Below are 27,661 nucleotides of genomic sequence, written 5' to 3' on the forward strand. Positions count from 1 at the left end.
AAGGACCACGGGGAATGGGAGTGAGGACCCCTCAAGCCCAGGCCAGAGGAGGAAAGAAAGAGGAGAGACCCCAAAGCAATCCTAGATCCAGTGTCCCTCTTCTACCTGCCCCACTCTAGCCCCCAGATAGCCCAAGACGCCCGCCTGTGTGTTCATGGTCCACTCCACGTCACATGGCCTTTGATCTGGCACCAGCTTCCAGAGTGACTCCTGACTCTGAACAGGCAGCCCCAGGGCTCTCAGCGCAGCAGCCTTAGCCTCCCTTTCTCTCTTCCCCTCCGCCAGCATCTGTCTCTTAATGGAAGAGTTTTTAGTGGATGGGAGATTTTCAGGCTTAACCAGGAAGCCAAGGGAATAGTCCCCGGCCCCCATGCAGAGCCATCTGGGTTTCTGGTGTGGAGCAGAATCGAAGGGGAGATGAGTTCTCAGGCAGGTGTCCCAGGAACACCTCCTGCCAGCCCCGCCTGCTGTTTCCAGGGTGGGAGCAGCAGTAGTGACTCACAGGACACCAAGGGCTAGAAGGAGCTGCAAGAGCCTGGGAGAACGTCCACCCAGCTCCTTGCCTTTGCCCTGCCACTCACCCTGGCCGATGCCACTCACCCTAGCCGATGCCACACACACGCCCACTGCATTGCAAATGAAGGAAAGGAGACCCAGGGCCAGGACGCCTTCCAGGGTCCCCTGTTTGCTCTTTCAGAGCCCTTTCTACCACTCTGCCCACATCCTACACCAAGTGGACTCAGAGCAGACAAAGCTGTAGGAGATTCTGTCTGCCTGATGTGGCCTATGGAGGGGATGCCCTTGCTCAGACACAGCCCATGGGCCTCTGCAGCACACCCAAAGGGGACCCACACTCCTTAACCTGGGCTTCAAGTCCTACTGCCCTACCTGACTGCCCACCCCTGTCCAGCCCTCAGAGCCCTTCCAGCCCTGTGCATTCCTCTCCACTTACTCATTTGTTCATTCATTTCTCTAACAACTGTTTATTGAGCATATATTTTGAGCTAGATGCAGTTCAAGGATTTGAAAGTTAGAACAAATCAGAACCCCATCCCAAGTCCTCATGCCTAGATTCCTGTCACCCTCCAGGGCCTAGCCCTGGTGCTGCCCCCTCCTTGAAGCCTTCCCAGCCCTGACTTGAGTGGGTGAGTGAAGCCACCTCAAGTGAACCTGTTATGCTTTCTCTTCCTTCTCTGCAGGAATCAGAGGGAACTTGTAGGGTTCAGAGTTTCACAGACCTGAGCTTGGATCCTGCCACTCACAGTTACAGCTATGGCCTGGAGACTCAGTGACACATCTTTCTGAATCTCATTTTTCTCAGCCAAGAAATGGGAAGGTGGTGATATCCCCCAGGCTGTGGCCCACCCTGTTGCCCCAACTGGGAGCCACTGAACACTGCAGCAGACCCACCAGGCTCTTATCCTTGCAGTAGCAACAGAGCAAGGAGTGCCCATGACCCCAGAGCACTATGTTATCCCTAGAGCCCAGCACAGTCCTGGCCCAGAGAGGACTGGTCCCAGTGATGTGACCAATGAGTGAGTGCACAAACGACTGACCAACCAGATGAACAGACAGGTGGCCAGCGGGCTTTCCCCACCTTAGAGGTGGAGTCTAGGTTCTGTTGTATTTGTTTAACCTACTTCAGGTGCAGAGAACGGAGCCCATCTCAGTCATCAGTTTGTGGCAATCAGCACACTGGTTCAGGCCAGGCCGGGTTCCATTTCATTCATTCATTCCTGTTTACCCCCATTTCCCTCCTCAGCTCCCCTTTCTCCACAACAGGCATTCTCATGAGTCCAATTGTATCATTTTGTTTGTGTGTAGTTTTGCCAAATGTGTGCTATTATTGCATGTGCAGGCATTTTTTATTTACATTCAAGCCTGGTGTTATAACACGTATCAGCTTTTTTTTCTCTCTTCCTTTTCTAATGAAGCAATGTGAGATCCATCCCTTCATTGCATGTAATCTACCACTTCTGATTCTCTCCAGGAAACCTCTGTCTCACAGGCACACACACTCACACACACACACAGGCACACACTCAGCCGCAATGGGCAGGCTTCCAAATGTCCTCTTATGAGAATTTCCTAGGGCTGTGTGCAGGCGTGGAATTCTGGGTCAGAGGGCTAGCAGACAATTAGTAGCGCCAGATGCTGTCCAGAATGGCTGCTCCCACGATATCCCACCAGAAGAAATGAGGTCCCTAGGCCTCAGGGCCCTCACCAACTCCTAGACTTATCTGTATTTCTCATTTTTGTCATTTAGTAGATAGAAAGTGACATCACCTTGATTTTCTCTAATTTCTATATTATTGAGCATCTTTTTGAGTTTCGGTGTTTTGCCCATTTTCTGATGGGCTTGTTGTCTTGCTGATTTTCAGGAGTACCGGGTAGAACCTAAATATTAATACTGTGTTGATTTCAATTATTTTTTTACAAAATTCGTTTTCCATTCCACTGTCTGTCTGCTGTCTTTGTCTCGGGCTTCCGTTGTCTAACAGGAATGCTCACTATTGATGTTATCAAACTTCTTTCGCCTCGCATGTGGTTTGTGCTTTTGAAAGGAAGCCCTCACTTACTTTCTTCTGTGATTCCCCCACTCTGCTTCCTAAGCGTGCAGAGCTCTCTCACCTCCTGGCCTTGTGTGTGCAGTTCTACTTCGGAACCCACTCGCCATCTCCAGACTTCCCTTCGGCCAGCTAACTCTTCCTCGCCCTTCTGGGCTCTCTTGAGATGTCCTCTCTCCCAGAAGCCTTCTCTCACCCAGACTAAGACAGATGCCCTACGGTCCAGGCTTTCTGCCAACACCAGCATTTCTGCCACTGCCCTGTGGTTACCTGGCCAGGAGCCTGCCTCCTCCACCAGACAGTGAGCTTCCCAATGGCAGGGCTGAGCTGTAGGGATTGTTTTGACTGGTCTAGGCCTTGACACAGCAGGCGCCCAACAATCCCTGGTCCCACACTCTGTGGAACCCCAGCACTTGCTTCTTGTAAAACTTTCACAGGCCTTTGCTCTTTCTATCAGCCTGAAGAGTAGGATTAGCACAGCTGGATTAAGAGCTGGGGCTGGAGCCAGGCCAGGCCCCAGACAGGCTGGGGGTGATCACAGGCCAGGTGTAGGAGAGTGGAAGGGGCTTCAGAGGAGTCACATATCCAGAGGCAAGGAAGGGGGGTGTCTAGGACAGGGACAACTCTGTATAGCTGCATGGCCTTCCCTCTCCTGGGAATAAAAGGTCAAGAGCTGTTCTGCCATTGCCCTTCTTTCATCATACCCCATACCCATGGCCCTGCTCCAGAATTTCCATGCCAGGGAGTTTCTCCAAAATTTGGAGACCTGCTCAACCCCAAGATCTTATGTGCTACCTGATATCACCAATGGGAGCTCAGAAAGGTTGTCAGGAAGCTCTGTCCCTTAGTTTGGGGGCTCCCACAACTAACCTCAAGGCTTCTTCAAATTCCAGACCTGGAGGCCCACACCCCGTGACCCTTTCTGCTAAATTCATTTGGAATCTGGAAGGCCACATGATCCCTCCTGTCTTCCTCTGGCCATATTGATCCATTCAGGAAATGCAGCCCTTTCTGCTCTTTCTCCATCTGTAGGAAATAAAACCCAACACAAAAACCACCGTCTCCTACAGGGACTTGTGGGGGTTCTTGGTGTAGACTTGGGGTTTGTACCAGAGAGTGAATTTGAGTGGCTCAAGTTGAGCATTAGTGCATCCTTAGCTGTTGTCAGGGAGTCTTTCTCCACCTCCCAGAAACCCTCGGTCCCCATCCTCCTCAAGAGAAAAAAAATAATGCAGCCTATTGCCTCTGGCAGACTGACTGACCTCCCTCAGCTGCCCTGGCTTCCAATGCCAGGTGTACCCTGAGGTTCCTTCCTCCCTAGAGTCTAAACCAGGCTCCTTCCCACACCAAAATTGTCCAAAACTCCAGGAGGAATTCTGAGTCTGGATTTCAGATAACATAAACTTCACCTCCTTCCACACTAGAGAGACTGCAACCAAAGTCCCTGGGAGATGCCTATGTAGAGCCCAGACAACCTTCCTCCCAGCCCAGTGCCTTTCCTGCATCTCCCATCTCATGAGTCACCATGTCCTGACCTGTGTTTCCCATCTGTGCCCTTCTCTCTTTCTGCTGGGCCACCTCCTATGGCCTGAGCCCCTTCATCTCAAGCCTGGGCTGCTGCTTCTCCAGCTGCCTCCCTGCAGCCCAGGCCCAACAATCCACCCCTGCCCCAGGCCGATCTGTAGCCCACCCTGACAAAAAGCAAAGATTGCAACAGATTGCAAATGGCACATCTTAGACTTTCGGGTCGAATGGTCAGCAATTTGGTTTTCCTGGTGGAGACTAATCTATTTAACAAAAATAGAACATACAGTAAAGCAAAAATTAAATACTTCTAATGGTGAGGATGCTGGCATCTGCAAATGACCAGGAAAGAAGGGGTGGGGGTGGAGACCTTGGCAGGAGGCCAGGTGGTGATGCATGGCTTTATAGCTGCAGAACTCCCCAGACTTGGCACCTACGAGGAGACCAATCTGCTCAGGTCCCCTCTGCTGACTATGCAAGCAAAAGGTGTCACCACTATCCATCCACTGCCCAAACCAGAGAGCTGGGAGCTATGCATTGACCACTCTGGTCCCCTGCATTGATCATTTCTGATCAATATTGGGTTCTTGCAAAGGGAGACAATGAGGTCTTTAGGAGCATGAGGTCAGTGCATCAGGGTGAGTTCCGCTGCTGACTAGCTGTGTGACCCAGGGTCAATTCCTGACCTCTCAGCCCTCAGTTTTCTCCTCTGTGAATGCAAACGAAGATGTGTAGCTCATTCCATTGAGGTAGTTGTTGAGAATGAATTAGTAAAAGAGAATGGGGCGGGGCTTAAATAACACAATAGCACAATGTTTAAATGGCACAAATGAGGACAGAGATGAGAAGGGACCTGCTCCTGGTTTCCCTTCCTAGAAAATGACTTAGTTCACCTGGAATGTGTGCCTTTCGACTCCTTGCTCATTGCTCTTTTGGTTATTCAAAGTGGAGAAGAGAAATGTGCTTATGTTTTTGCACAGATTCCTGCATCTTGTTCAGGAAAACTCTAAGCTGTCAGTAAAAATTAATCTATTTCAAGAAGGGGTATTATTTTGTTGGTGATGATATTGCTATTTTTGATTGTAAAAATGTCTTATCATTTTGAAGAAGAAATTTTTAATAAGGCTTTCATACTATTAAACAATACCTGCTCATTAGAGAATATTGCATAATATTGGAACAAAAAGAGAAGAAGCCATGATCCCATAATCCATGACTAGCCAGTGTTAACACTGTTACTTGATGGTGTTAATTTTAACAAAATTGTGAACATACTGTATTTTCCATTTTTATTCCTTGTTCCTCTTTCATCATTTGTGATTGTATTAGTTAGGATAAAGAATACTAGCTGCTGTAACGAAACTATCTCAGAGTCTTAATGGTTTAACACAGTAAAAATTTAGTGCTCTCTTATGCAGAGTCCAGAGTGGATACTTCTGTCTGGTAGACAGCTTTCCCACATCATCATTCATGAGGCCAGTCCCCTCTGTCTTCTATTCCCCTGGTCCTTAGGCCTCAGAGTCCTCTGATAGATCCTGTGAATTGATTGGCAGGTGGGGAAAATAAGGGAATAGGAAGTATCTTGTCAGAGGTTTGCATGGGTCAGATTTCAAATGCCAAATGTTGCTTTCACACACATTCCATTGGCTAAAACTCACAGGGCCTCACCTGACTGTCAGAGAAGCTGGAAAACATCTAGTCACATGCCCAAGAGGAAAAGGCAGTGAATCTGGTGAACTGCTAGCCAAGTCCGGCACAACCAGAATATCATTTTCCCCCAATTTTTATAACTTTTATAATACAATATTTAAGTGTATATGACTTACATCAAGTCATTCCCTGATTGAAACCCTTCAGTGCTTTCCAAATTAAGCCCAGCATCCTTGACATGGCCTGTAAGGTTCTGATGACCTTGTACCCATCCACCTTGCCAGTCACTGTCCATGCTCATCTCCCCCTCAGTCACCACTCTAGCTTCACTGGCATTGCTCCAAGTGCTCTGATTTCCCAATCTCTTTCCTACCTCAGGACCTTTGTATGTACATGTGGGTCCTTCTCCCCATTGCTCTTAGCTCAGCTAACTTCTTCAGGTCTGAGGACAAATGCTACCTTTCCCCAAAGATCCTTTTTGACTCCCTGCTTTTCCTTCATATTACCTATTATTGTCTGTAATTCTGTATTTGTGTGTTCGTTGTTCAATGTCTGTCTCTCCCACCAGACTGTAAGCTCCATGCCATCCAGAGCCACACCAATTTTGCTTACTCTTTAATTTGGCACCTGCACAATGTAGGTGCAGTACTTGGAGATTGAGTGTGCTGTTGTTGCCCATTGTGTGTCTCTATCACAGTTTACTTCACTGATCATCTATTTCTTGCACATTTTGTTCTTGCCTGAGGCTTATTATAGTAACATAGGGAAGGAGAGAAAGCCAGTTCACCTCTCCTGGGCTGTCCACCAGCCTTGTCTTCTGGGTCTGCACTTCTCTCCACCATGCTCAGCCCTTCTTTTGGCCACTGCATGCTTTGTGGATGGTAGCTTCTGGGTCCTTTGGACATTCTAATTATGGTTCCTCCATCCTTACTGCTCATCAGTGTGATGCCATCAGAAGGGTGGCATGGGGCAGGCCACACCTCCCATCCTGCTCCTCCTCTGGACTCTCTACAGATCTACCTTTCAAGTCCCTAGCAGCACATCTAACATTCTGAAGGGTTGGGTCTATCAAAAGAATTTTCAGTGTAAGAAAATATTTTAAATAGAAGGCAAAATATGGCCTCTCCAGTAGCCCAAGGGTACGTGCAAGAACAAAGAATATTTTTTTACCTTTGCAGAACATACGGGTGGATGTAACCAATTATTTGGTCTTTCTTTCTCTTTTAAGTCCTGCTGCTCATGTGGAAACAGAGGGCACCTTCTTCTTCAAGTGTGCATGCTGCAGATCGCTACCCTTGATGAAAAACCTCCCCGCAGTCTAACCCCAGTGGTTCTCAAAGGCTGTCTTATTTCTTTGAGACCAGTGCTGTCCTGGGTGGTGGCTGGTAGCAGAATGCTCCAGGGCAGGTAGGGTCATCTACCTGAACAGTGGTGTGCTGCCCCCGCCTCCCTATGGCCCTCTACCTCCCCACTACTCAGAGATTTCCCCTCAGCACAGATCAAGCACTCAGATGAGCATGCGTGCTCACACCTCTCCAAGGCAAAAACATGGCTGCCCGGAGATGGGAGTGTGCCCTAGAACCCCAGGGCACCTAGAACACCAGAGACCTCAGTGGGCCATCCGCTCCATACCTTCAGGCTAAGCCACGAGGTTCTCTGCCAGCTCCAGCCAGATATTGCCTAAAAACCTCCCAGACGCCTTAAAATGCCACCACCTTCCTGCCTCTTGGACTCTATACAGAGGCCTCTCTGTCCTCCACTGCAAAATTAAACACCAAAAGAGAAAAGGGGAAAAAAGGAGGCCCAACCCAGGGCTTGACCTGGAAGACTCATAAGTCGTTGCTGGAGTGAATTTCACTACTCACTAGTGAAACATTGAAGACAGGGACCTTTCCAAGAGGTGGTTTCTGGAATCTTCAGTGTGCTTTTTCTTCCCCACTGACTCATCTGGGACCTCTGACCCAACATCAGATAGGATTTTGCTGATTTGAATCAACTGGAGGAATTATGATGACCATTACTCTACTGTGCCCTGGGCTGTTCCTTTTTCATAATTCTCATTAATTCTCACAGTCCTGAGAAACAGGTTTTGTTCTTATTGTTTTTCAAATGGAAGAATTGAGGCCCAGAAATACTCAATGACTGTTCCTGCTCACACTAATGGCGATATTTATTCTTGTCTGGCAAATTCTGACACTGAAATTTTTCCCACATGTTATTCTATACACTCTAACGTTTTCTCTGAAAAAGAAAACACAACTGTGTTGCTTCCAATTAAAACTGAACTGTTGCTGGGTTCAATGGCCAGCACGCAGGCCAGTTACTGAACTCCATCGCCTTGGAATTTAATCCATCACATGGATCCGTCATGGTTCCCAGTGACAGTCCTTGGATTGCACATGACAAAAGCTTAAGGAGGTCATGCACACCTGTAACCCCTGCAATTATGGGAGGCTGAGGCAGGAGGATCACAAGACCGTAGGCCAGCCCAGGCAACTTACTGAAACCCTTTCTCAAAGTGAGAAACAAAATGGGCTGGGGAACGTAGCTTAGTGGTAGAGCACCCCTGGGTTGATCTGTAATTCTTGGAAAAAGAAAAAACTGAATAATTAGTTGGGATTGGTTTGTATGAAACAGATTGCTTTTTTGACATTATCAACATCTCTTCAGGGGAAAAAAACCCTTATCAATTATCCAGCTGAGGTTTTACCTCCATTGCTGTATTTCTAGGTCTGCTCTGTGGTTATTCTTACAAATTCCTCATAAGTTAGGATCTGTGATCCATCAGCCTCCTTTGAGGAGAACAGAAACCCACCTGAGGCACTTTAGACAGAGATTTAACACAGACAGCTGGTTCCAGCTTTGTTGGAAGGGATGGAGAAGCCGAACATGGAGAGCTGTCCCTGAAGTCAGAGTTTTCAGACAATTGCTAAGTCCCTGGGGCTGGAGGAACTGAAAGGAAAATGGTGTTGCCATTGTCTCCAAAATACCTGAAATGGCTTCTAGATTCTTGATGATGCTGATAGTACAGTCTAATTTTCAGAGAGTATCTAAAAATGACCACAAAGCAATAAATAGTGGAAGTAACGCCCAAGCACACCAGCCTCCTAGGCTTCTACTCTGCTGCCTTGGAGACCCCGCCTCTGACCTCTGAGCAGACAGCCAGGAGCTGCTGGCCTCACAGACACCTGCAGCCTCTCGGAGCTCCTACTGCTAGACCCAAAGCAGCAGAAAAGAAAAGAAAAGCTTTTCCCTGGTGCATACTTTCTAACCTTCCATGAACGTTTCTCATTAGCAGAACCTAAGTGGAACCAGGCGACAGGGGCTTCTGGGAAATGTGGCTCCCAGGCTCCCAGCCCCTGCCATACAGAAGAGCCATAGTAGACTATAGGCACCAGGCAGATACTGGCCAGCATGCAGGCCAGTTACTGAACTCCATCGCCTTGGAATTTAATCCATCACATGGATCCGTCATGGTTCCCAGTGACAGTCCTTGGATTGCACATGACAAAAGCTTAAGGAGGTCATGGCACTTACAGATGCACAAAGACTTCCTGTGTGGGGAACACTGTTTTTATGGAGGGAAACCAAACACATCCCTGCTCAAGCTGGCGTTTTAGTAAGTGACACTGGCCCTGCTCTCCTGGCTGCGGTGGCAGGCCACAGTGAACTCAAAGCAGTCCAGTGACCACAGGGGCTTCTCCCAGAATCCATATCACTCAGGTCTCATGGTCCTTCACAGTGTCCTGAACAGAACAAGGGTTCCAGAACTATGTGCCTTTATATTGACCATCAGCTTTAGCCCGCCCCAGGGAGGGGTCATAATCTTAAATGACACAGGTCCCCTTGGTGCAGGACAACTGAACAGCAGCCAAGATGCGGGCAGCTGGGGAAATGAGTGCCCCACACTGAGGCCCTCTGAGCAGCACACACAGCATTCACAACCAAGGATAAGGCACCACCATGCTCAGACACAGTTGCTGTGCACTCTGAGTAGATGAGCAAGAGAAACTGGCCACCCCTAGCCTGCCACTGCCCACTGTCTTCTGTGTTGCTGCCTGCCAGAGCCTCTGAACAGGTTCTCTGCTGCCACCTGGGCACCAGTACCATCCACTCTCTCTCCTGCAGCCAGGGCCATCTTTGCAAATCTTAGATCACAGGACTTCTTTGCCCAACCCCACTCCACCCTGTGGCTGCTTATTACATTTAGAATCCCCCCAGACCCCTCATCGGCATCCAGACCTAGTGTCGCCTGGTCCTGGCCAGCCTATTCATCTCCCACTCCCCAGCCCTTCCCACTCTCTCCTGTGCCTCGGCACACCGGCCCTTTCTGTCCCTTGAGCACTTCATGCCCTCTCCTCCCTCAGGGCCTTCACCTGGTTTTTCCCTTTGGTTAGAACATCTCCTTCTTGCTACACAGGACTCAATGCCCATATCACATCTTCACGGAGGTCGTTCCCGACTAATTAAGTTAGCTCTCTCTCCCAGCCACCATTTGTATCTCTTTCACAGCCCCCATCACTAACTGAAATGTCTTCCTCATTTATTGACTCACTTGTTCTGTCCATCCCTCCTTATCGAATACAAGCCTCTCCTAGAGCAGGAACCGGTACCCAGAAGAGGATTTGGGCTGGACACTGTGGCACACACCTGTAGTCCCAGTTACTTGGGAGACTGAGTCAGGAGGATCACTTGAGTCCAGGAATTCAAGGCCAGCCTGGGCAACATAGTGAGACCCTGTCTCAAGATAAAAAGTAACTTATCACAGGATAGAAAAATGTTTATGATGTGTGAGACGACCACCTTCTAACATGGGAGATATCCGTAGAACACAATTTCTTGAACATCACCCCTTGGACACGAGGACTTCCTTATGCGTTACTTCCTTAAGACTCCTAAGTTGAAAATGTGGTCAGTTCCACAGAGTCTTCAGGCAAATCTTAGCAAGTTTCCCTGCCTGGGTCAAGTGGTCCTCTGTCCAGTCAGACACACTCAGGATATGGACTTCATCAGCAAGATGAAGATGTAGATGCCATGGTAACTTCTTTGCCAAGAAGTCGTGTAACACAATTTCCTCTGAAGGGGACTTTGGGAGCTTTTTGGCCCTGTCTCTGGTGCAGATCCTTCAGATAACTAATTACCCACAGTGTTTCCCTAAGCTTCTGGTTACCACAGACAGAAATTCCCCCTCCTCCTGTTGGTGGTCAGAACATACAGTGGCTCATGAAGTGGGCATTCAGGCATCCTGGGGTGGTGTTTGAGAGTCGAGGCCACCTTGGATAAGGACCCAATGGCTCACCCCCTTTGCCAGCTGATGTCACGTGGGAGCTGAAAATCTCTTCCCAAGAGTTGGAAAGCTTCCTGGTGTTTCAGCTCTTTTCATTTCCGCTCCCTGCTATTAAAAGTGTTTAAATAAAGATGATTACTGCCATTTACTAAGTGCCTTTTATACCCGAGGAGCTGTGCTAACCATAATTCAGAGATGTTCAGGAACTTGCCTGAGAAGAAACTGAACCCAGGCTTGTGAGATTCAGATGCACCTCCTTCCACAGCACAGCCTGGGAAATTAAGGCGCTTGGAGGAACTGTACTTATTAAAATAGTTTTTGTTAGTTAAGTATGACAGGTCCTTCCTCAATGTGGGCTAATTAGCTTGTTTAAAAGGTAAAGGGAAGAAAAAAACTAAAGGGATATTGTTCCTGGCACTGTTCCCACTCCACTCCAGTGTCATTACCCCTAAGCTGGGACACTGTTCCCTACACTTTTTAATTTAACTAATAAACACTCTGAAGAATGGTCCACATTTTAAACCTGGAAGTCTTTGGAATTCTTCAAAGCGAGGCTGGAGGTTGGTGAAGTAGTAAGATCTATACCTTTATCAGACAAAAAATAAAAGTCCTTGTGGGCACCATTTGCATCCTTCCCACCCAAAGTGGTCCATTTGCATAAAAGTGATCCTTTGGGAAGGTGTTCTGTGATTTTCAATCATCCCTAGAAATAAAATCACAGCTCCTGTCTCACCTTCCCTTGAAGTGTTTTCACACTCCAGGGAATTGCTTACCATCACCTGAATATAGAATTGGGTGGGTGTTAGTTTCTAACTGATACTACTCACAGCTGTCTTCGGGACTTCAAAAAGGTGCCAAAGTGGACTTGGGAGGTGTTTCTCCTTCTGAGAACAGGTTGAATGATCTCCTTTGTTCTGAAAGCCCCCAGGTTTCCACCTAAGGGAAGATGCTTCCTGGAGCTTCCTCCTGAGAATTAAGTGGGATCTGATATTTTCTGTGCTGTTGCCTCATGATGCAAGTGGATTATGGGGAGAGAAGAGCAGGGTACCTTTAAGGCAGTTTCTTCTAATTTCATAATAATGGAAAGATTTATCTTCAGGAATTTATTTCTGGACCCGAAGCCACGTGCAATAGTGAAATAGCATGGGTGTTGAAAGGAAACTTGGATTCGAGTCCCAGTCTCACTAATAATAACCTTGTGAAAAGTATATAACCTGCCTGTCTCAGGTTCCTGATCTGTAGGATGGGCATCACCCACTTATCACCTAACCCAGTCATTAAGATGCAATGATGGAACACCTGCCAATTTCCTTTGCAAGACTGCAGAATTTTATGTGGACCATAAACTTGCAAAAAGAGATGACATCTCCCCTTTAAATTCCTGGTGTATTTATCAGGCATATGGAAGCCAGCAAGACAGATGCAGAAAATGACGCTGCCTTTAGCCCCCAAGGTCCCTAATGAGGGCGCTCAGCTGCCTGTGACAGTAGCCAGGTCTTGCTGGCGGGAGAAGCTTAATTTTGTGCTGCACCATAGCCCAGTTATAATTGGAGATGACATCACCGTCCAGGAAGAACTTACACAGTCTCTGTCCTTAATAAGAAATACTAACCTCCAGCACCCTCCTGGTAGCCAAGCCAAACATCCTCTGCAAACCCCCATGTCTCTCTGGGTGGGCACAGGGCCAGCCTCCAAAGGCCTCACCCCAGCTTCCATCCTCCTTGGAAAACCTGTCCCCAAGATAACACAGGACACGTAGGTGTTTGACAAATAGTCACAATGATAATGATGATTCTTATCTCTACTTTAATTCACAAGTGGTAGTTCTATTATTGATTTTGTGCTCCTCAAAAATTAACCAGATAAAGTCACAACTAATTTAAAAATAATGAGTTTGATTTTGCATCTGGGGTCCAATGGGAGTCTGTTTTTCTCCAATATTAATAATCGCATTGTACAGTTAACAAATTGCTGTGAGTTCGGCAGCGTCTGGGCTAATGTGGCATTTCTCTTTTATTCTCATTTGTTTGTTTTGTTTTGTTTTTAGGGTCAAGTTGTGTTCCGGAACGGGGAGAGAATGGGGACCATTAAATTTACTCAATTTCAAGGTAGGCTTTTTTTGGATGCTTCTGTCTTTCTAGTTGATGGCATTTGTATTCAGGGATGTTGTTTTCTGCAGTAAAATACATCAAAAGAAATGAAAGTATGATATGAGACTACAATAAAACAAGGAGGAGTCAATAGAAGACACTCTTCTGAAATGTCAGTTTTGACTCATGTTGAATTACTTCTCAGGCCTCTGGTCTCTGACCCTGAGAGGCTTAGGAAAGTCAGGAGTCGTGCTTATATCCACACACGATGCTGGCAGCCTAGATTTGGTTTTGGTTTTGATTACACAAGTGTCCAACCGACTCCACTATAGAGAGACTAGCGCCATAAGCCGTCTCCACCACTGGCCTTAAACGACGTCACACATCCCCAACCTCAAATCTTGTTTTATCTTGACTCATCCCCACCCCACCCCCACTTTCAGCTGTCATATTTTAAAGCAACTCCTAGACGTTATCTCATTTCAATCTATAAATACTTCAATAGCTGTTTCTACTAGATAAGGACGTTTTAAAACATAACCAGCCTGCTATTGCTGTACCTAAAACATTTAACAACAATTCTTCATGTGCTTTCATTCCCAGTCTGTGGGCTAATCGTTTCAAAGCTGTCTTTACTGATCATTTGTGGAAAATCCACAGGAGGTCCGACTTCGGCCAGGGTTCAATGTGTCTCTTTAGTCTCTGCTGTTAAAACCCCCACTCTTTACAGGCCACTAATTTTTTGAAGAAGCCACTTCATCTGTTGGGCTTTCTCTGCTGCTGTCAGAGTTGAAAGGGGCCTCAGAAACCACCTAGGCCAAGTTCCTTGTGTGATGAGGAAGAAACAGGCCCAGAGAGGGACAGTACCTGTCAGAGTCCACAGGACATATGTGAGGAGCAGGGCTGGGTGTCCCTCAAGGCAGATGCTTTGGTTCGGCCCCATGTGGTCATTAGCAATGTTGTCAGATGAAACCACCGGAGGGACCTTTCATTGCTGCAGTATCTTTCAGCATCTTGATGTTTCTGGAAAGTCCAAAAACAAGAACAGCACCCGCCACATTCCCCTCCCTTTAAGCAGATCCCAGGGCCATCCCAGGGAAAGCAAGAAGTTGAAGTGAGTTATTCAGAATCATTCAGACATATCCCACCAAGCTTCTGATCAATCGGAAGAGGTGTTTTTCGGCACTTTCACTTCGTAATGCCATCTCCTAGATTAACCCATTCTTCCCATGTCAGGTAATTGAAACGCATGTCAGCTCTCTGATGTGCCCAAAAGATGTCATTTTGTGGGCTGGGGATATAGCTCAGTTGGTAGAGTGCTTGCCTCACATGCACAAGGCCATGGGCTCAATTCCCAGCACCCCCCCACACACACACACAAAAAAAGTCATTTTGGGCAAATATAATTATTTTCCCATTTGTTAAATCTTCCTCCTTCTTTGAGCAAATAAGCATCCTGGCAAAAATAAGTTTTTTGTTTTTTGTTTTTTTTTTTTTTTGAGTGATGGCAACTAAACTCTGTCCCATTTCCAATTCTCCAACTGTATCATTCTGAGAGTATTTTGTGCAATATGGACTGGTTGATCACAGCTACGGGTGCATGCCAATTCCATTGCCTTTTTCCTTTTCATGATAGGTTTAGACACCAACTCTAGTGACTGTGGCTTTAGGCATATCTGGATTTATAAGGAAGGCAGATCAGCGAACAAGTAGATCAGAGCCTGGGTCTTGTGGTCCCACCCACCTGACTTAAGTCACTTACTCTCTAGAACATCCAGCAAGTGACTTCGCCTCTGTGAGCCTTGATGGTCCTTATCTGTAAAACAGGGCTATCATCCTACCTGATTTCTTGGAATGTGGAAAGAACTAAGTGAGATAGTACAGATAAATATATTTTTTAGTTTTTTGCTCAGCTAGTAAGTAACAATTACGATAAGTATCTTGTCAAAATTATGACACTTTTGGGGGAGGGGCAAATGTAGATTTTCCTTGTGCATTGACACCTGAGTGCCTTTGTGTTGGCCATCTGCCTAAGCTAGGACGTCAGACAAGGCAGGGCCTTAAAGATGAGCTTATCCCACTACTTTCATGGCATAAATGGGGAAAGTGACATGTGGGGAAATGTTCCCCAGAGTCATGTGACTGGCTAGTGGCAGAGTAAAGCCTGGACTTGAGCTTTCCCCAGGATGCTGGCACCTGCATGCTTTTGTGGACACCCATGGGTATATGCTCCTTCCCTCTGTATCAGGGATTGGACCCAGGGGTACTTAACCACTGAGCCACATCCCCAGCTCTGTTTTGTATTTTATTTATAGACAGAGTCTCACTGAGTTGCTTAGTACTTCGATAAATTGCTGAGGCTGGCTTTGAACTCGCCATCCTTCTGCCTTAGCCTCCTGAGCTGCTGGAATTACAGGCATGCACCACCACGCCCCACCTTCCCTTCCTTCTTGCCTAGCTATTACTGAATGTCACAGCTAGGCCTGAAGAAACTCCTGTTGCGTGTTGAACAGATGTTTATCCTGTTGACCTGATAGAAGGATCAAAGGTTATTGGGGGACTTAAAGGAGCCACACTAGAAGGCAGGGGGCAGGTGTGCATCAGCACAATGGTTTTTCCAAATTTGAAGGGTCTCAGAGGTGCCTCGTCCCCCAGGATGGAAGGACTCTTAGTTGTTGGATGCTCTGGCCAAGCTGGAAAAGCTCTTAGTTACCATTTCAATTTCAAAGGGGAAACTGAGGTCCAGGTCCAGGAAGGGACTTGACTAGGATAATCCCTGACTCACATGAGACCACAAGTTCATTCCTTCCTCTTTCCTGGCCATGCCTCTCCCTCCCCTCCAAAAGGGATTGATCTAGCCTCTGTCTTCTGGAACCTTCCAGAAGGTGGTGGGCTCATCCTCCACCCCAAAGTAACAGCTCCTAAATTGCCTCATGCCAGTGACCTTGCCAAAGGCTTCCGTGTGGGATCGCTATGTTTCCTGCTAGGCCCTTTCCACCCTCTCTCTGCTGTCTCCCCCTCCCTGGCCTCCTGCTCTCCTCTCTGATACAGAGGGGTCTGGTGGCAGAGCTGACAAGGAGCAGCCTCTCAGCTGGCCCCAGCAGTGGCAGCTCTCCATCCAGTCCTGCTCCTCAGCTTGCACTTGACTCTCAAGCACTCACTGGTGACATCCGGGAAGCTGACCCAGACTACCCTTCCTCTGAAGACCTCATGAGATACTTTACTAACTTCTCATTGGCACACACTCTGGGTGCCTTCTACACCCTTTAATCTCTAGTAGAGGAAGTGCTTGGTGGGAGGCTTTCCTCCCCACTCTGCAAAACTAAAACATAAAGGAATTAAAAATGTGGAAGCAGCTTTGGAAAGATCCAAAAGGGAACCAAGAAGCCAGGTCCTTCTCCACCTTTTGATTCCAGGGTTGTAGGATTGGCACCACAGTCCCTTGCACCCACAGTAGAGCCCCAGCAAAGCTCACTGAATTAATTTGGCTGCAAAAGCCCTGGGTTCAAGTTTTTTCTCTGAATCTCGCTAGTAGCATGATCCCACTGGGCAGGTTATTTTATATCCCTGAGCCTCCCTTTCCTCTTCCAAAAAATGGGGAAACACTAGGGCCAGCTCTGCCTGCCTCTGAGAATGTCATCAGGGGAGAGTAAGGGCTTGCTTTAGGGACTCTCGAGCTCAGGGAAGCCATGTCACATTGCTAGTGGACTGTGGCTCTGCTTTGTGTCTGCTGAATCGGTTAGTGAGAGTGTGAACCCAGAGCTTGAGACGTCACCAGCTCATGGAAATGTAAGAACGGCTTCATGTACTTGTGGTCTTCATTGACTTCGTCAGGTAAAGACTTCTGGTGCCCCAAGAGGCCTTAACAACAGGAACATGAGCTGAAGCTAGTTCCTGTTGCCAGCCATTGTTGTTCCAGGTGGGACAAACCTCCTCCTCTGCCCAGTTTTTTGTTTTTGTTTTTGTTTTAAATAAAAACTGAGGAGTTCCAGATAAATAGAACTGTTGTCAATAACATGCCAGGGCTAGCTCCCAGGTTCCTCTTTGGGCTGAGGCATTTTGAATCCCAACAGGTCTCCGTCTGCTTAGTTTTCAAGTCCTTACCTCCCATCAGGACAATCCTGGGGAGCAGGTATGGGGGAGGCCATCACTAAGAATATCCACAACTCTCCACCTGTGGCGGGGAGCAGGCAGGTTGTTCAAGGAGTCGGTGATCCCAGGACAGCCCTGAGCCCATGACAAAGGAGAAGTGGGAATAGTGCCCCAGCATCCTATCCCTTCAGGTGAGGCTTCTCCAACACACTTTTCCCAGGGGTTGCCCCATGGCACCAAGCCTCAACTGCCCACGCAGAAACCTTCCCATACATGGACCTGATACAGACCCCCTTCTCTCCCCTGGCTCACTCCCCATGCCCTAGCAAGGGATCCTAGGGTCACCTCCCCAGGAAAGTGTTCATATTCTTACCCTCATCTGAGAGAGACGCTGTTCCAAGGGAGCTGCCCAATACTGCAGGGGAGGCTGGGGTGACGTTCATGTCATATGTAGGTACACACCTTGGACCTGCACCCATTTCCTGTCCAGGTCCAATACCCCTCCCCAGGCCGTTCCTCCTTCCCACTGAGCCACCTGAAGATGAGAATGAATGTTAGAAAATCGCCTATTTTTTTTCCTCCGTAAAAGAAAAAAGAATCCCCATTACTGCTGAAGTCTAAACATGGCTCAGAATCTGCAGCAGGGGAGCGAGCTGAAAGGAACAGCGATCGGGGCCCATCCATGCTGTTCAGAGAGGCCCCAGCATCTGCAGCTGAGCGTCCCGCTGCCTGCATTAGGCCTATCTGTGAGAATCTCTCTGCGAGAGATAATGGGCCGAGATCTCACATAGCTTCTGAGCTACAAAAAGGTCTCAGACTTGGGGTTTTGTATCTCGGCACCTGATTTGAAGGGACCAGGTCCTGCATCCCTGGAATAACATAATTGTCATTCAGAATGTACCTAGTGAACTCGAGGCGCCTTCTTTCCATTTGCAGACATTAATTATGGTTCGATCTTTAGGGTAACAGATATGGTTCTATTCAGCACGCGTTTCCTGAGCATCTGCCGGGCGCTTTACAGAGTCCTCTGGGAAAACTAAGTTGAATAAGATACAGTCCCTGTCCCCCAGGGGCTTCATAATCTCTCTGGCCAAATGCCAGAGCCCATAAAGGCAGGAATATAATTTCCCAGAACCTTCTAGAAAACTTTTGGAGCTAATTTGTCCCTAGTCTGAGACTCCTGGGGCTAATTTTTAACATCCTTCTCCTTGTATCATGTCACACATTGCTGCTCCCTTTCACCTGGCCAAGGGTCTACAAAGCCCATCTTGCTGGACTGTCATTCAACTCCTTATAATTAAGATTGGAGATGTCATCCACTGAACTTCAGGGTGGTGGGAAAACAGGAGTAAAAGAACAGACATGAACACAGACTCTTTGGGAATGGGAGGCTGTCCCCAGCTTTGACACCTCCCAGCCCTGATGATCCAGGGCTTCCCTTTCCCAGAGCTCAAGAAAGGTGGACAGAATTTCTTAGCAGACATATGCTTCATTGAGCCACAGACTGTCCATGTTGAAGGGAGCCCCGACTCTCACTTATAGCCTTACCTATGCTTGGATGCCCCCAGTGATGGTGAACTCATCCCCTCTCATGGGGGGAGATATGCAGGCTTTGAAGCAGGTGTGCTTGATCATTGCTAACCAGGCAATGTAGCATGTTCTCTCTGAGCCTTTATTTCAGATTTTATTTTAAACTAATAAAATAAAAGGTGACCCTTTTCCTTGCCTGGAAAATGACTGTGAGAATTCAATGACATGACACCGTGATAGTTCTGGCTCAGTAACTGGCACAGAGAAAGACCAGAGCAACTGTGGGTTTCCATCTCCTCTCCTGGACATTCTTGAAAATGACCCCAGATTTATCCCCACTACAGAATCTCTTGAGAAAAGTGTGGTCTGGCTTCGCAGCCTCACTTCATGGAGGGCTGTTAGCATTGGTCCATGAAAACCCCCTGGTTTGTTCACCCCTTATGCCCCTCGTTCATTCCCATATCTACTCTTGCCTCCCCACAGAAGGCAAGCATCTAAGTATTTGATGCATATATTGTTTGTATGTGTCCTTACAAAATGCATGCTATTTTGTGAGTATCTATTTTGAATTTACCTCAATGTAACTTTATCTATTTTTACATATTTATTTTTTCTTTCCTTCTGTTTTGTTGCTTTTTCCACTCAGCACTTTGTTCCTAAGATGCCTCCCGCTCCTGGGTGCATACCTAGGGCACAGTTTCTCCCTGCTGCCTCCAGGGGGCACATCCACTACATCCCCCACCCCGCAATGACCATCAAGTCCCATCCTCATGGGTCCTGCGTGTCTTCTTATGGACCCACCTGGGAATTTCTGTAGGACAAATGTTTAGGAACAGATTGTTAGATCAGAACGCATGTGTACATGGAATATGCCTAAAACCTTGCAGAAGTCCTTAGAAATGAACATACCCATGTCCACTCCCACTGGCCAAAGGGTCCTTATGTTCCTGTCCCATACACACGTGGTATTGACCAGACCTCTGATTTTTTGGTCAGTCTAAAAGAATAGAGTAACATCCCACCAGGACTTTAAACATCATTCTCTGATTCCTAAGGAGTTGGGCCTTCCTTCCTGTGCTTATTAGTCATTTATTCATCGTCAGTTCTGACCCTTTGACCATTTTTATTTTGAGCTTGCTGTCTTTTTCTGGTTGATTCACAAGAGTTCCTGCTGTCAATTGGATATCAAACCCGTCTTGGTTTTTAGCTTTGCAAATAGCTTCTCCTGCTCTGTCATGTGTCTATGAACTTGAAGTTGTTGTTAAACAGGAGTTTTATTTAAACTTTCATGTGGATAAACATCGCCACCACCCCCCTGCACTCTGCCCTTTGTTTTGGTCCTGTGGTTCATATTTTTGAAGTTTCTCAACAACCATGGCATCCCCTACATGCCAGGCCTTGGGTGGGCACAGGGGGTGCCAAGATGGGTAAGAGGCAGGTCCTGTCCTCAGGGGCTCCCAGTCCAACGAACAGGTGGCTGTGGGCATTCACAGGAGGGACACTCAGCTCCAATTGGTGGACTCCATGAAGATGCGTGAGAAAGGTGGTATCTGGGCTGTGTTCTGAAGAGGCGGTGAGCGTGGCCACAAGGAGGAGGTGCTTCTGTGCCATCATCTCTTGTGTGAGATGGGTCCCTCAGGCATGTGGCTCTTGCCCTTGGGCCAGTTTGGTTGAGTTAGGGTACACATAAATCTCTGGCAGGTTATACTAGCCCTGAACTATTTGGCCAGTGTCCACCCAGCCTGTTAAAAATCTCAACGCAGAGATGGATGGGTTTAGTTAAAATGTGGCAGTGCTGCATTGTTGGGACAGTAGAGAAGCAGGTATGCCAAGGAAGCTCAGCATCCACATCTGCTCTGCAATGTTGAGGCGGCTGCTCAGACTTGCTGCTATGGGGGAGAGCTACTCACTGGGTCTGGTCCTAGGCAGGCACCAGATCAGGTGGGTGAGAGTGAAACTCCCTCCTGAGGAGCAGCTGTTCATCTTGGAGGAAGAGAAGCAGTCAAGGCCCATGGTCACCACATGGTCATCATGTTCTTCATTGGCCTAGCTGAGAGGTCTCATTGACAGGACCAGCACTTTGAACTTCTAATGCTTGTGTTCCTGGTTAACTCCATCAGCTAAACAGTATCAACCGTTTATTTGGATCCTTGCAAGTGGAGACTGTGGACCAGGGGTCTGTGCACAGCCTGGAAAGAAGGTCCATGCAGGGGTCCTGAGCAGGAAGGGCTATAGCTGTGGGCAGGCCATCAGGAGCAAGCCCCCCGAGCAGTCAGATCCTGTGATAGGAGGTCCCATGAAGCAAGACCCTTCAAAGCAATTTCAGGGTCATAGGACGAGGGTCAGGGGCCATGGTGCATTCTGCCCACTTGTTTAGCAAGACCCAGCAGGGGACAGACTTCCCCAGGGTTATCCACAGAACCACAACAAGGCCAACCCTACCCAGGAGGAGGCTGTCTTTAGCACACAGCTGTCTCCTGTGTCTGAGTTTGGGATTTGTTTGGGGTCCTGGAATTCAGTGCATTTATAGAACCGATTTTTGTTGAGCCATGATTATCTTTTGTTTTACACTCCAAAGTTAGGCACCGGATCTGTGTGTGTGAGTGTGTGTGCGTGTGTGTGTGTGTGCGCGCGCGCAATTAAATTTCAAAGCATACATATGCTTCCCTCAAATCAGAGCCAGAGCCAAAGGACAATGGACATTTGGAGGCATGGAGTGTAGGGCCCATGTCACAGGATGCAGGTCCACCTAAAGCAGAGGGTTGGCAGCCCATTTGTTCTCCTGCCTGGGAGACACAGCCCAGGAAGGAGGCAGAACCACGCCATGGCTGAAGCTCTTGCCCAGCTGTCTCCTGGACGCTCCTAGGCCCACAGCCAGAGAATATTTTCAGACTGGACATTTTTTGGCAGTCAAATTTTCACCAATAGGACCTATTTTCTTTATGCATCCAAATCCAAAATCTGAAATAAAGAATGTGCCTTTTAAAGAGAACACTTCTCATTTTGCACTGCAAGAAGGAACCAGTGTTCTTCTGTGGGAAAGGAGGCTCTTTGTTTCATGGTATTTTTAGCCTCTGAGAACCATAAAATGTCAGCTTTGAAGGGCCCTCGTTCTAATCCAGTGGGTCTCCATCCTGGCTACACATTAGGTTCAACCTAACGAACTTTTTAAAAATACTGTCATCCATAACCCACCCCTCAATCCCTCACATTGGAACCCAGGCATCTGTATTTTCTAGAAACTTTGAGTGACTCTAAGGCCCATTCAAGGCTGAGGACCACGGTGAACAAGTGGCAATCTGCAGCAGAGCATAGGCCAGGAAGGCCCATCCGTAGCTATAGCCCTTCCTGCTCAGGACCCCTGCATGGACCTTCTTTCCAGGCTGTGCACAGACCCCTGGTCCACAGTCTCCACCTGCAAGGATCCAAATAAACGGTTGATACTGTTTAGCTGATGGAGTTAACCAGGAACACAAGCATTAGAAGTTCAAAGTGCTGGTCCTGTCAATGAGACCTCTCAGCTAGGCCAATGAAGAACAGAAGGGCGTGAACCTTCCCTCGGCAGGCCCAGGAGGGACCCTGGGAGAATGCAGGGGATGAGGCCCTGTACTTCCCAGGGCAACAAAAACACAGCCTCAAGTTCCACTCAGGAACAGATTGGGCAGCAGGGATCAGAAGACTTGGATACACCCAGGGCAAAGCTCTGACCAGCACCCTGAGCCTGCAGCAGCTGGGACACTGGGAGGGGAGAGCTGTGCTCAGGGAAGGCTTCCTGGAGGAGGCAGCAGGGCGTGGGCATACTCACCTGGTAGAATGAGGGAGAAGCTGCCTTTCCAATGGAAGGACCACCGTGGGAGTGGATAGCAGAAACAATGCATAGAAAGTGTTTGAGACCCTAGCAAGTATCTCACCGCTCTTCTGACCATGTATTCACATAGCTACCATTTCTTGGACACTTCCCCGGGTCAGGCCCCAGGCTGGGCACCTTGAGTGTGTGCTCCTCTGGCGATTCTGAGGGTGCCTGATTTCAGTTACAGTCACACAAGCACAGAGATTATGGTTTCTTTTTCAATCTTTGTCCCTCCAGCCCCCAGCACACAGCCTGGCACGAAACAGGTGCCCCATGACATTTGTGGAACGACGAATGAGGTGATTAAGCCAGAAGACTAGTGTAGCATCTTCTCAGCACCCAGGATGTCCAAGGCCAAGGTCAAGGGCATGGGAGTAACTTTAACCTTTTGCCACCTGTGGGGCTGCTTGTGAAGGGTTCTTTAGGATGAAATATCTTGAGCTGGCTCTGGCGTACAGTAGGCACTCAATAAACACGGGCTGAGTGTCCAGAGCCTTGCGCTGCAGGAGTGGTAACAGTGCACTGAATTGAGAGCCAAAGGACTGAGTTCAGGTGCCCAGCATTTGGCCGTGAGCTGCTACTTAACCTATTGGAGGCCCCACCCTCCTCTTTAGACTGGGGGAATTAAGCCTGATTGACGTTTGCCAGGAGGATTAAATGCAGGAACTTGTCAAGTGCCTGTCAGCCTCCAAGTCCTGCCCCCAGGGAGAAATTATGGTGATTATGGTCATCGTGGGGAGCTGAGCTTTATTCCCCTGCTGGTGCTGAGGGACACTATATACAGTGGGGCCGGCTGTGTGGCTGGGGACGCCGTGGGGTGTCAGCCACACCACTTCCTGGCTCCCGATGATTTATTCCGATCATCCTGCATATTTCATGTGCTGTTCCCCTCGCCAAATAAATAAATCAGGCTCTGCTTCTATGAGTGGCAGGAGCTGATTGGGGCATCTGTGGGGCTGGGGACTTCAAAAGGCCAGAGCAGAGATGCTGGAGCCCCAGCAGAGTGTGCTAATGTGACATTTTGGAGCCTGGTGACCCAGGCAAGTAACAGCCACCTGCACAGTGTGATGACCCCCCCCCCCAGTGACAGGAACCCTTGCAGAGAGAAGGAAGTGACTTTTACAGCTTCCCTTCTACCTCCACAGTCAAAGGAACAGGCAGGAGTGTGACCCAGGGGATGCCCTGTCCCCTCTTCTGGTGTTCCTAAGGGACCAGAGGTGCATCTGCACTTCTGCAAAGAAATTCACTTAGAGCAAACCCAAGAGGCAGCTTCCCTGGGTAGCCACTTGAAATTCCTTTGTAAGTTCTGGGCATTTTGCTGGCCAGGGTCTGAAGCACTTGGGGCCCACCTGCACATATGGGGGCCCTTCATCCTGGGCTGTCTGTAGCTTTGAGTTCAGGAGGCAAAGGACATAAAACTGTCACCTTATAGGGATCCCATTGAGGCAGCCCCTGTTGGGAAGAGCATGAACTGTTGGGAAAGTCCAAAGTTTAAATATGGATCTTCCCCTTGTATCATCGGGGACCTGTGAGAAGCCTACACCTCCTCGACTGTAAGGTAGGAATAAGAGTAGCTATTCCTCACACGTCAGAGCTAAACAAGAAATGGACATAAAGGAGTCCAAATCAGGCCAATTGACTTAGTCCATTTTCTTGTTGCTGTAACAAAGTTTCCGAGGCTAGGTACTTTTTATAAAGAGATACATTTAGCTTACAGTTCTGAAGGTTCAGGAGCATGGTGCCAAACTTCACCTTGGCTCTGAGTCTCATGCTGGGTAGAACCACAGGATGGGGGCTGTGTGAGGGTGGTGAGCGGTGACTGGGGAAGAGGAGTCAGGGTGGGTGTCCGAAGCCCTTTAGCAACTCATTCTCACAGGAACCAAACAGTGTCCCTTAGAGTTGCATGAATCCCAAGGGAGGGTGGTGTCCTCCATGCCTCCATACAGGCCCCATCTCTTAAAGTGTTCTTCACCTCAGCGCTGCCACATGGGGGACCTTGCTTCCCGCACAAGAACCTCTGGGGACACATTCACACTGTACCCTAAACATAGCACCCACGGTAGGGGCTCTGTAAGTACCCTCGGCCCCTTCCTGTCTGCTCCCCATCCTTGTCAAGGCCTGCTCTATCCTGGGGTTCCACTGTCACTCTCTGTGTTCCTTCCTCTACCCCCACCTTTCCCTGAATCTGCTTCACCTATGGTCACCAAGCTCCGCCATTTACCAAAGTCACCAACCCCAGCTCAAGGGGTTTGTTGTGCCAGTCTCAGGGACATGTCATTGCTGGCCACCTCCACTGTGAACTTGTCCCTTTCCTTGGCTTCTAAGATGCCCCTCTCTTCCATCACCCTGCTCCTGGGGTCCTGGTCAGAACTTCCCAGTCTCCTTTGAGAGCAGCTTTGCTCTGCCCACACCAGAGGTCAGTGTTTCCCTGATGCCACTCTTGGCCCTCTTCTCCTGGGCTCACTCTCCCTGGGGTCTCATCCCTGCCCCCTGCCCCAGCTTCCATGCTGATGATGGCCTCAACTCTGCCCCCAGCCCACACCTCTGCCCTGGGCTCCAGACTCAGGACAGCTCCTGGGTGACCCACAAGCACCTCAGCTCAGCACACCCAAAACAGACTTGTTTTCTCCCCACTCCTTCTATCTGACCCCTTCCTGAGTTCCCCACTCATGGCATGGGACCTGAGCACTCGTCACCATCACCCCTGGAATCCTGGATGACTTGCCTGCCCACACTTCATCTCCTAGTTGATCATCATATGTGTCTGTTTTACCTGGAAAAAAGAAACCTTTGTCAAATCCGATCCCCCTCTCCATTCCTCCTGCCTCCATCCGGGTCAGTCCTCATCATCTTAACCTCAGGAATGACCAAATCCAGCAATGGGATAGTGAGGGGGAGGATCTAAGTCTGGTGCACCTGAGGAGGGTTTGAAAACACACTGAATCAGTGCACAGGAGGATCCAGTGGCAGCGGGAAGCCATGCTCAGTGTGATGCCGCAGAGCAACACGACCCCCGAAGATGCTCAGTTCATCCAAAGATGATTGTCAGGGCTCAGGTGTCCAGAGTGGGGCAGAGGGTTATCCCCTCTACTCCCTGCTGACCAAGTCATACTCACCAGAAAGACAGTGACATCTTCCTTGGAGTGTGGCCCTAGGAAGGGCCTGGGTGGGGCAGGAAGTAGAAATGAAGTTCTGTAAGGAGGTGTAAGGGCTCTTGCCATGGGGATGATGGGCCTATGTCTTTGAGTCTCTAAGGTTGGTCCCCAGATAGAGGGAACAGTCTGTGTGGTCCCAGAGGGAAGAGCCAGTGGAGCAGGGGGAAGCTGTGGGGAGATGGTTCAAAGGTCAGAATGAACTTGGTAAAAGCATAGAGTCCAGTTTTGGGGTGAGTGGGCTCTCCATCTTTGAGTTACACAGCAGAGGATGGACACCCAGTTGGGGAGATGGTGGGAAAGGAGGTCCCAACCTATTTGGGTTGGGGGCTTTGTGATTCCACCTGGAAGGAACGAAGCCTGCTGGAAAGTGCCAGGATGGGAGCCAGACATACACCCAGGATCCCCATCTAATTGGCCACTGTCTCTCTCTCTCTCTCCAGACAGCAGGGAAGTGAAGGTGGGGGAGTACAATGCTGTGGCTGACACCCTGGAGATCATCAATGACACCATCAGGTTCCAAGGTAAGGCAGGGGCTTCTCAGAGGAGAAGGTGCTCAGTCACTCCCAAGGCTGGACATTGTCTGGGGACTGGGGTAAACTGAGTCCTTGATTTCATGGGGTCAAGGTCACAGCCTCAACACAGTTACTCCTTACGGAACACAGGGTCCCAATCACTCATGTTCATTTCAGAACCTGGAATGGGTTCCTGGAATTTTCACAGAGTGAGATATTTAAGCCATTGGGTGACCAGCAGTCATTCTTTTGAAAGGTGGTCCAGCTAAATTTAGCTGTGTCTCCAACTCTGTGAAAGGTTTTGGTTGGATTGGCAATAAGGCTCTTGTACTTGCTGCTCTTGCTAGAAGACCTTTCCCTCTCTTCTGCTAGAGGAATCCTCCCAGCCTTCTAGAATCAGGTCAAATGTCACTTCTGTGCAGCCTTCCTTGACTAGCCAGCTAACTCTTTGCTTCTGACTTTTGTCTCTGCCTCTCCTATGGCCACCATCACTTTGCCTTGAAATTGTGATTTGGACCATGATCCTCCTTCCAGATTCCTGATATCAGTCAGGTCTGGCACATGTTGAAGATTCAGTGACATCTGATTGAAAAAGTAATACATGATTGGGTCACGTGGATGGATGGATGAATGGATAGATGGATGGATGCATGAAGGGATAGAGGGATGGATGCATGAATGGATGGATAAATGAATGGATGAATGGATGGATGAGTGGGTGGGTGGGTGGATGGATGGATAGGATGGCTAGCTTTCTGTGCCTTCTTAAAACCAAGGCCACCAGAAAAGGTTCTTCCATGACCCTTTGGTTAGACTTGCCATGTCCCTACACGTCCACTGGATCTATGGAATTCAACTTTAAGGACATTGCAATGCTCCAGTCAGCCTCCAAAGTGGCTCCTGAGTGTGGTCTCCACACTCAGCTGGGCCTTCTTATCCCACCTAAGGGAACCATCACTGAGCATATAACACATTACTTCATGGTGCCACAGAAAATTTTTGAAAAGTAGGTAGGCAAGTTCTCTCATCCCTGTTTTACAGATTGGGAAATGAACTTGTCACCACAAGTTCATACAGGCTGTGAGAGGCAAGGCCTATAACCGTGGCTCCTGATCCAGGGCTAGGCCTGTCTGCTCAGGGTTTACTGAATAAGGATTCTGGGTTTAGAAACTGAAGGAAAGATTCAAGTACAAAATAAAATCATGAGACATAACTAGAAGAAAGACGAATGGCAGTGGGTGGAGGGGGAGCCAGGGCAATTGCTAAAGAACGGTCAGGGTACCCGCCCATCACCGATGATGCTCAGGCCCTGCCAGGCCAGGCCCACTGCCTGCTTCTCAGTCCTTCTCCGCTGCCCAGAGACTTAACACTAGTGTTTGAATCCAGAGCCACGTCAGGATGCCT

General features: G+C 48.5%; 1 protein-coding gene across 1 annotated transcript in view; it reads left to right on the forward strand.

Moving 5' to 3' along the window:
• GABBR2 (gamma-aminobutyric acid type B receptor subunit 2) overlaps window positions 1–27,661 on the forward strand; it is a gene marked incomplete at both ends in the record, with an annotated part of 350,598 nt that overhangs the window by 239,594 nt on the left and 83,343 nt on the right. The window contains 2 exons of the mRNA XM_081281796.1: window positions 13,076–13,136; window positions 26,186–26,266. Of these exons, the coding sequence (XP_081137922.1) occupies window positions 13,076–13,136; window positions 26,186–26,266 (142 nt within the window). The remainder of the gene's footprint in view (window positions 1–13,075; window positions 13,137–26,185; window positions 26,267–27,661) is intronic.

The sequence above is a fragment of the Spermophilus citellus genome (assembly GCF_964194105.1).
Source record: "Spermophilus citellus genome assembly, chromosome: 2".
NCBI lineage: Eukaryota > Metazoa > Chordata > Mammalia > Rodentia > Sciuridae > Spermophilus > Spermophilus citellus.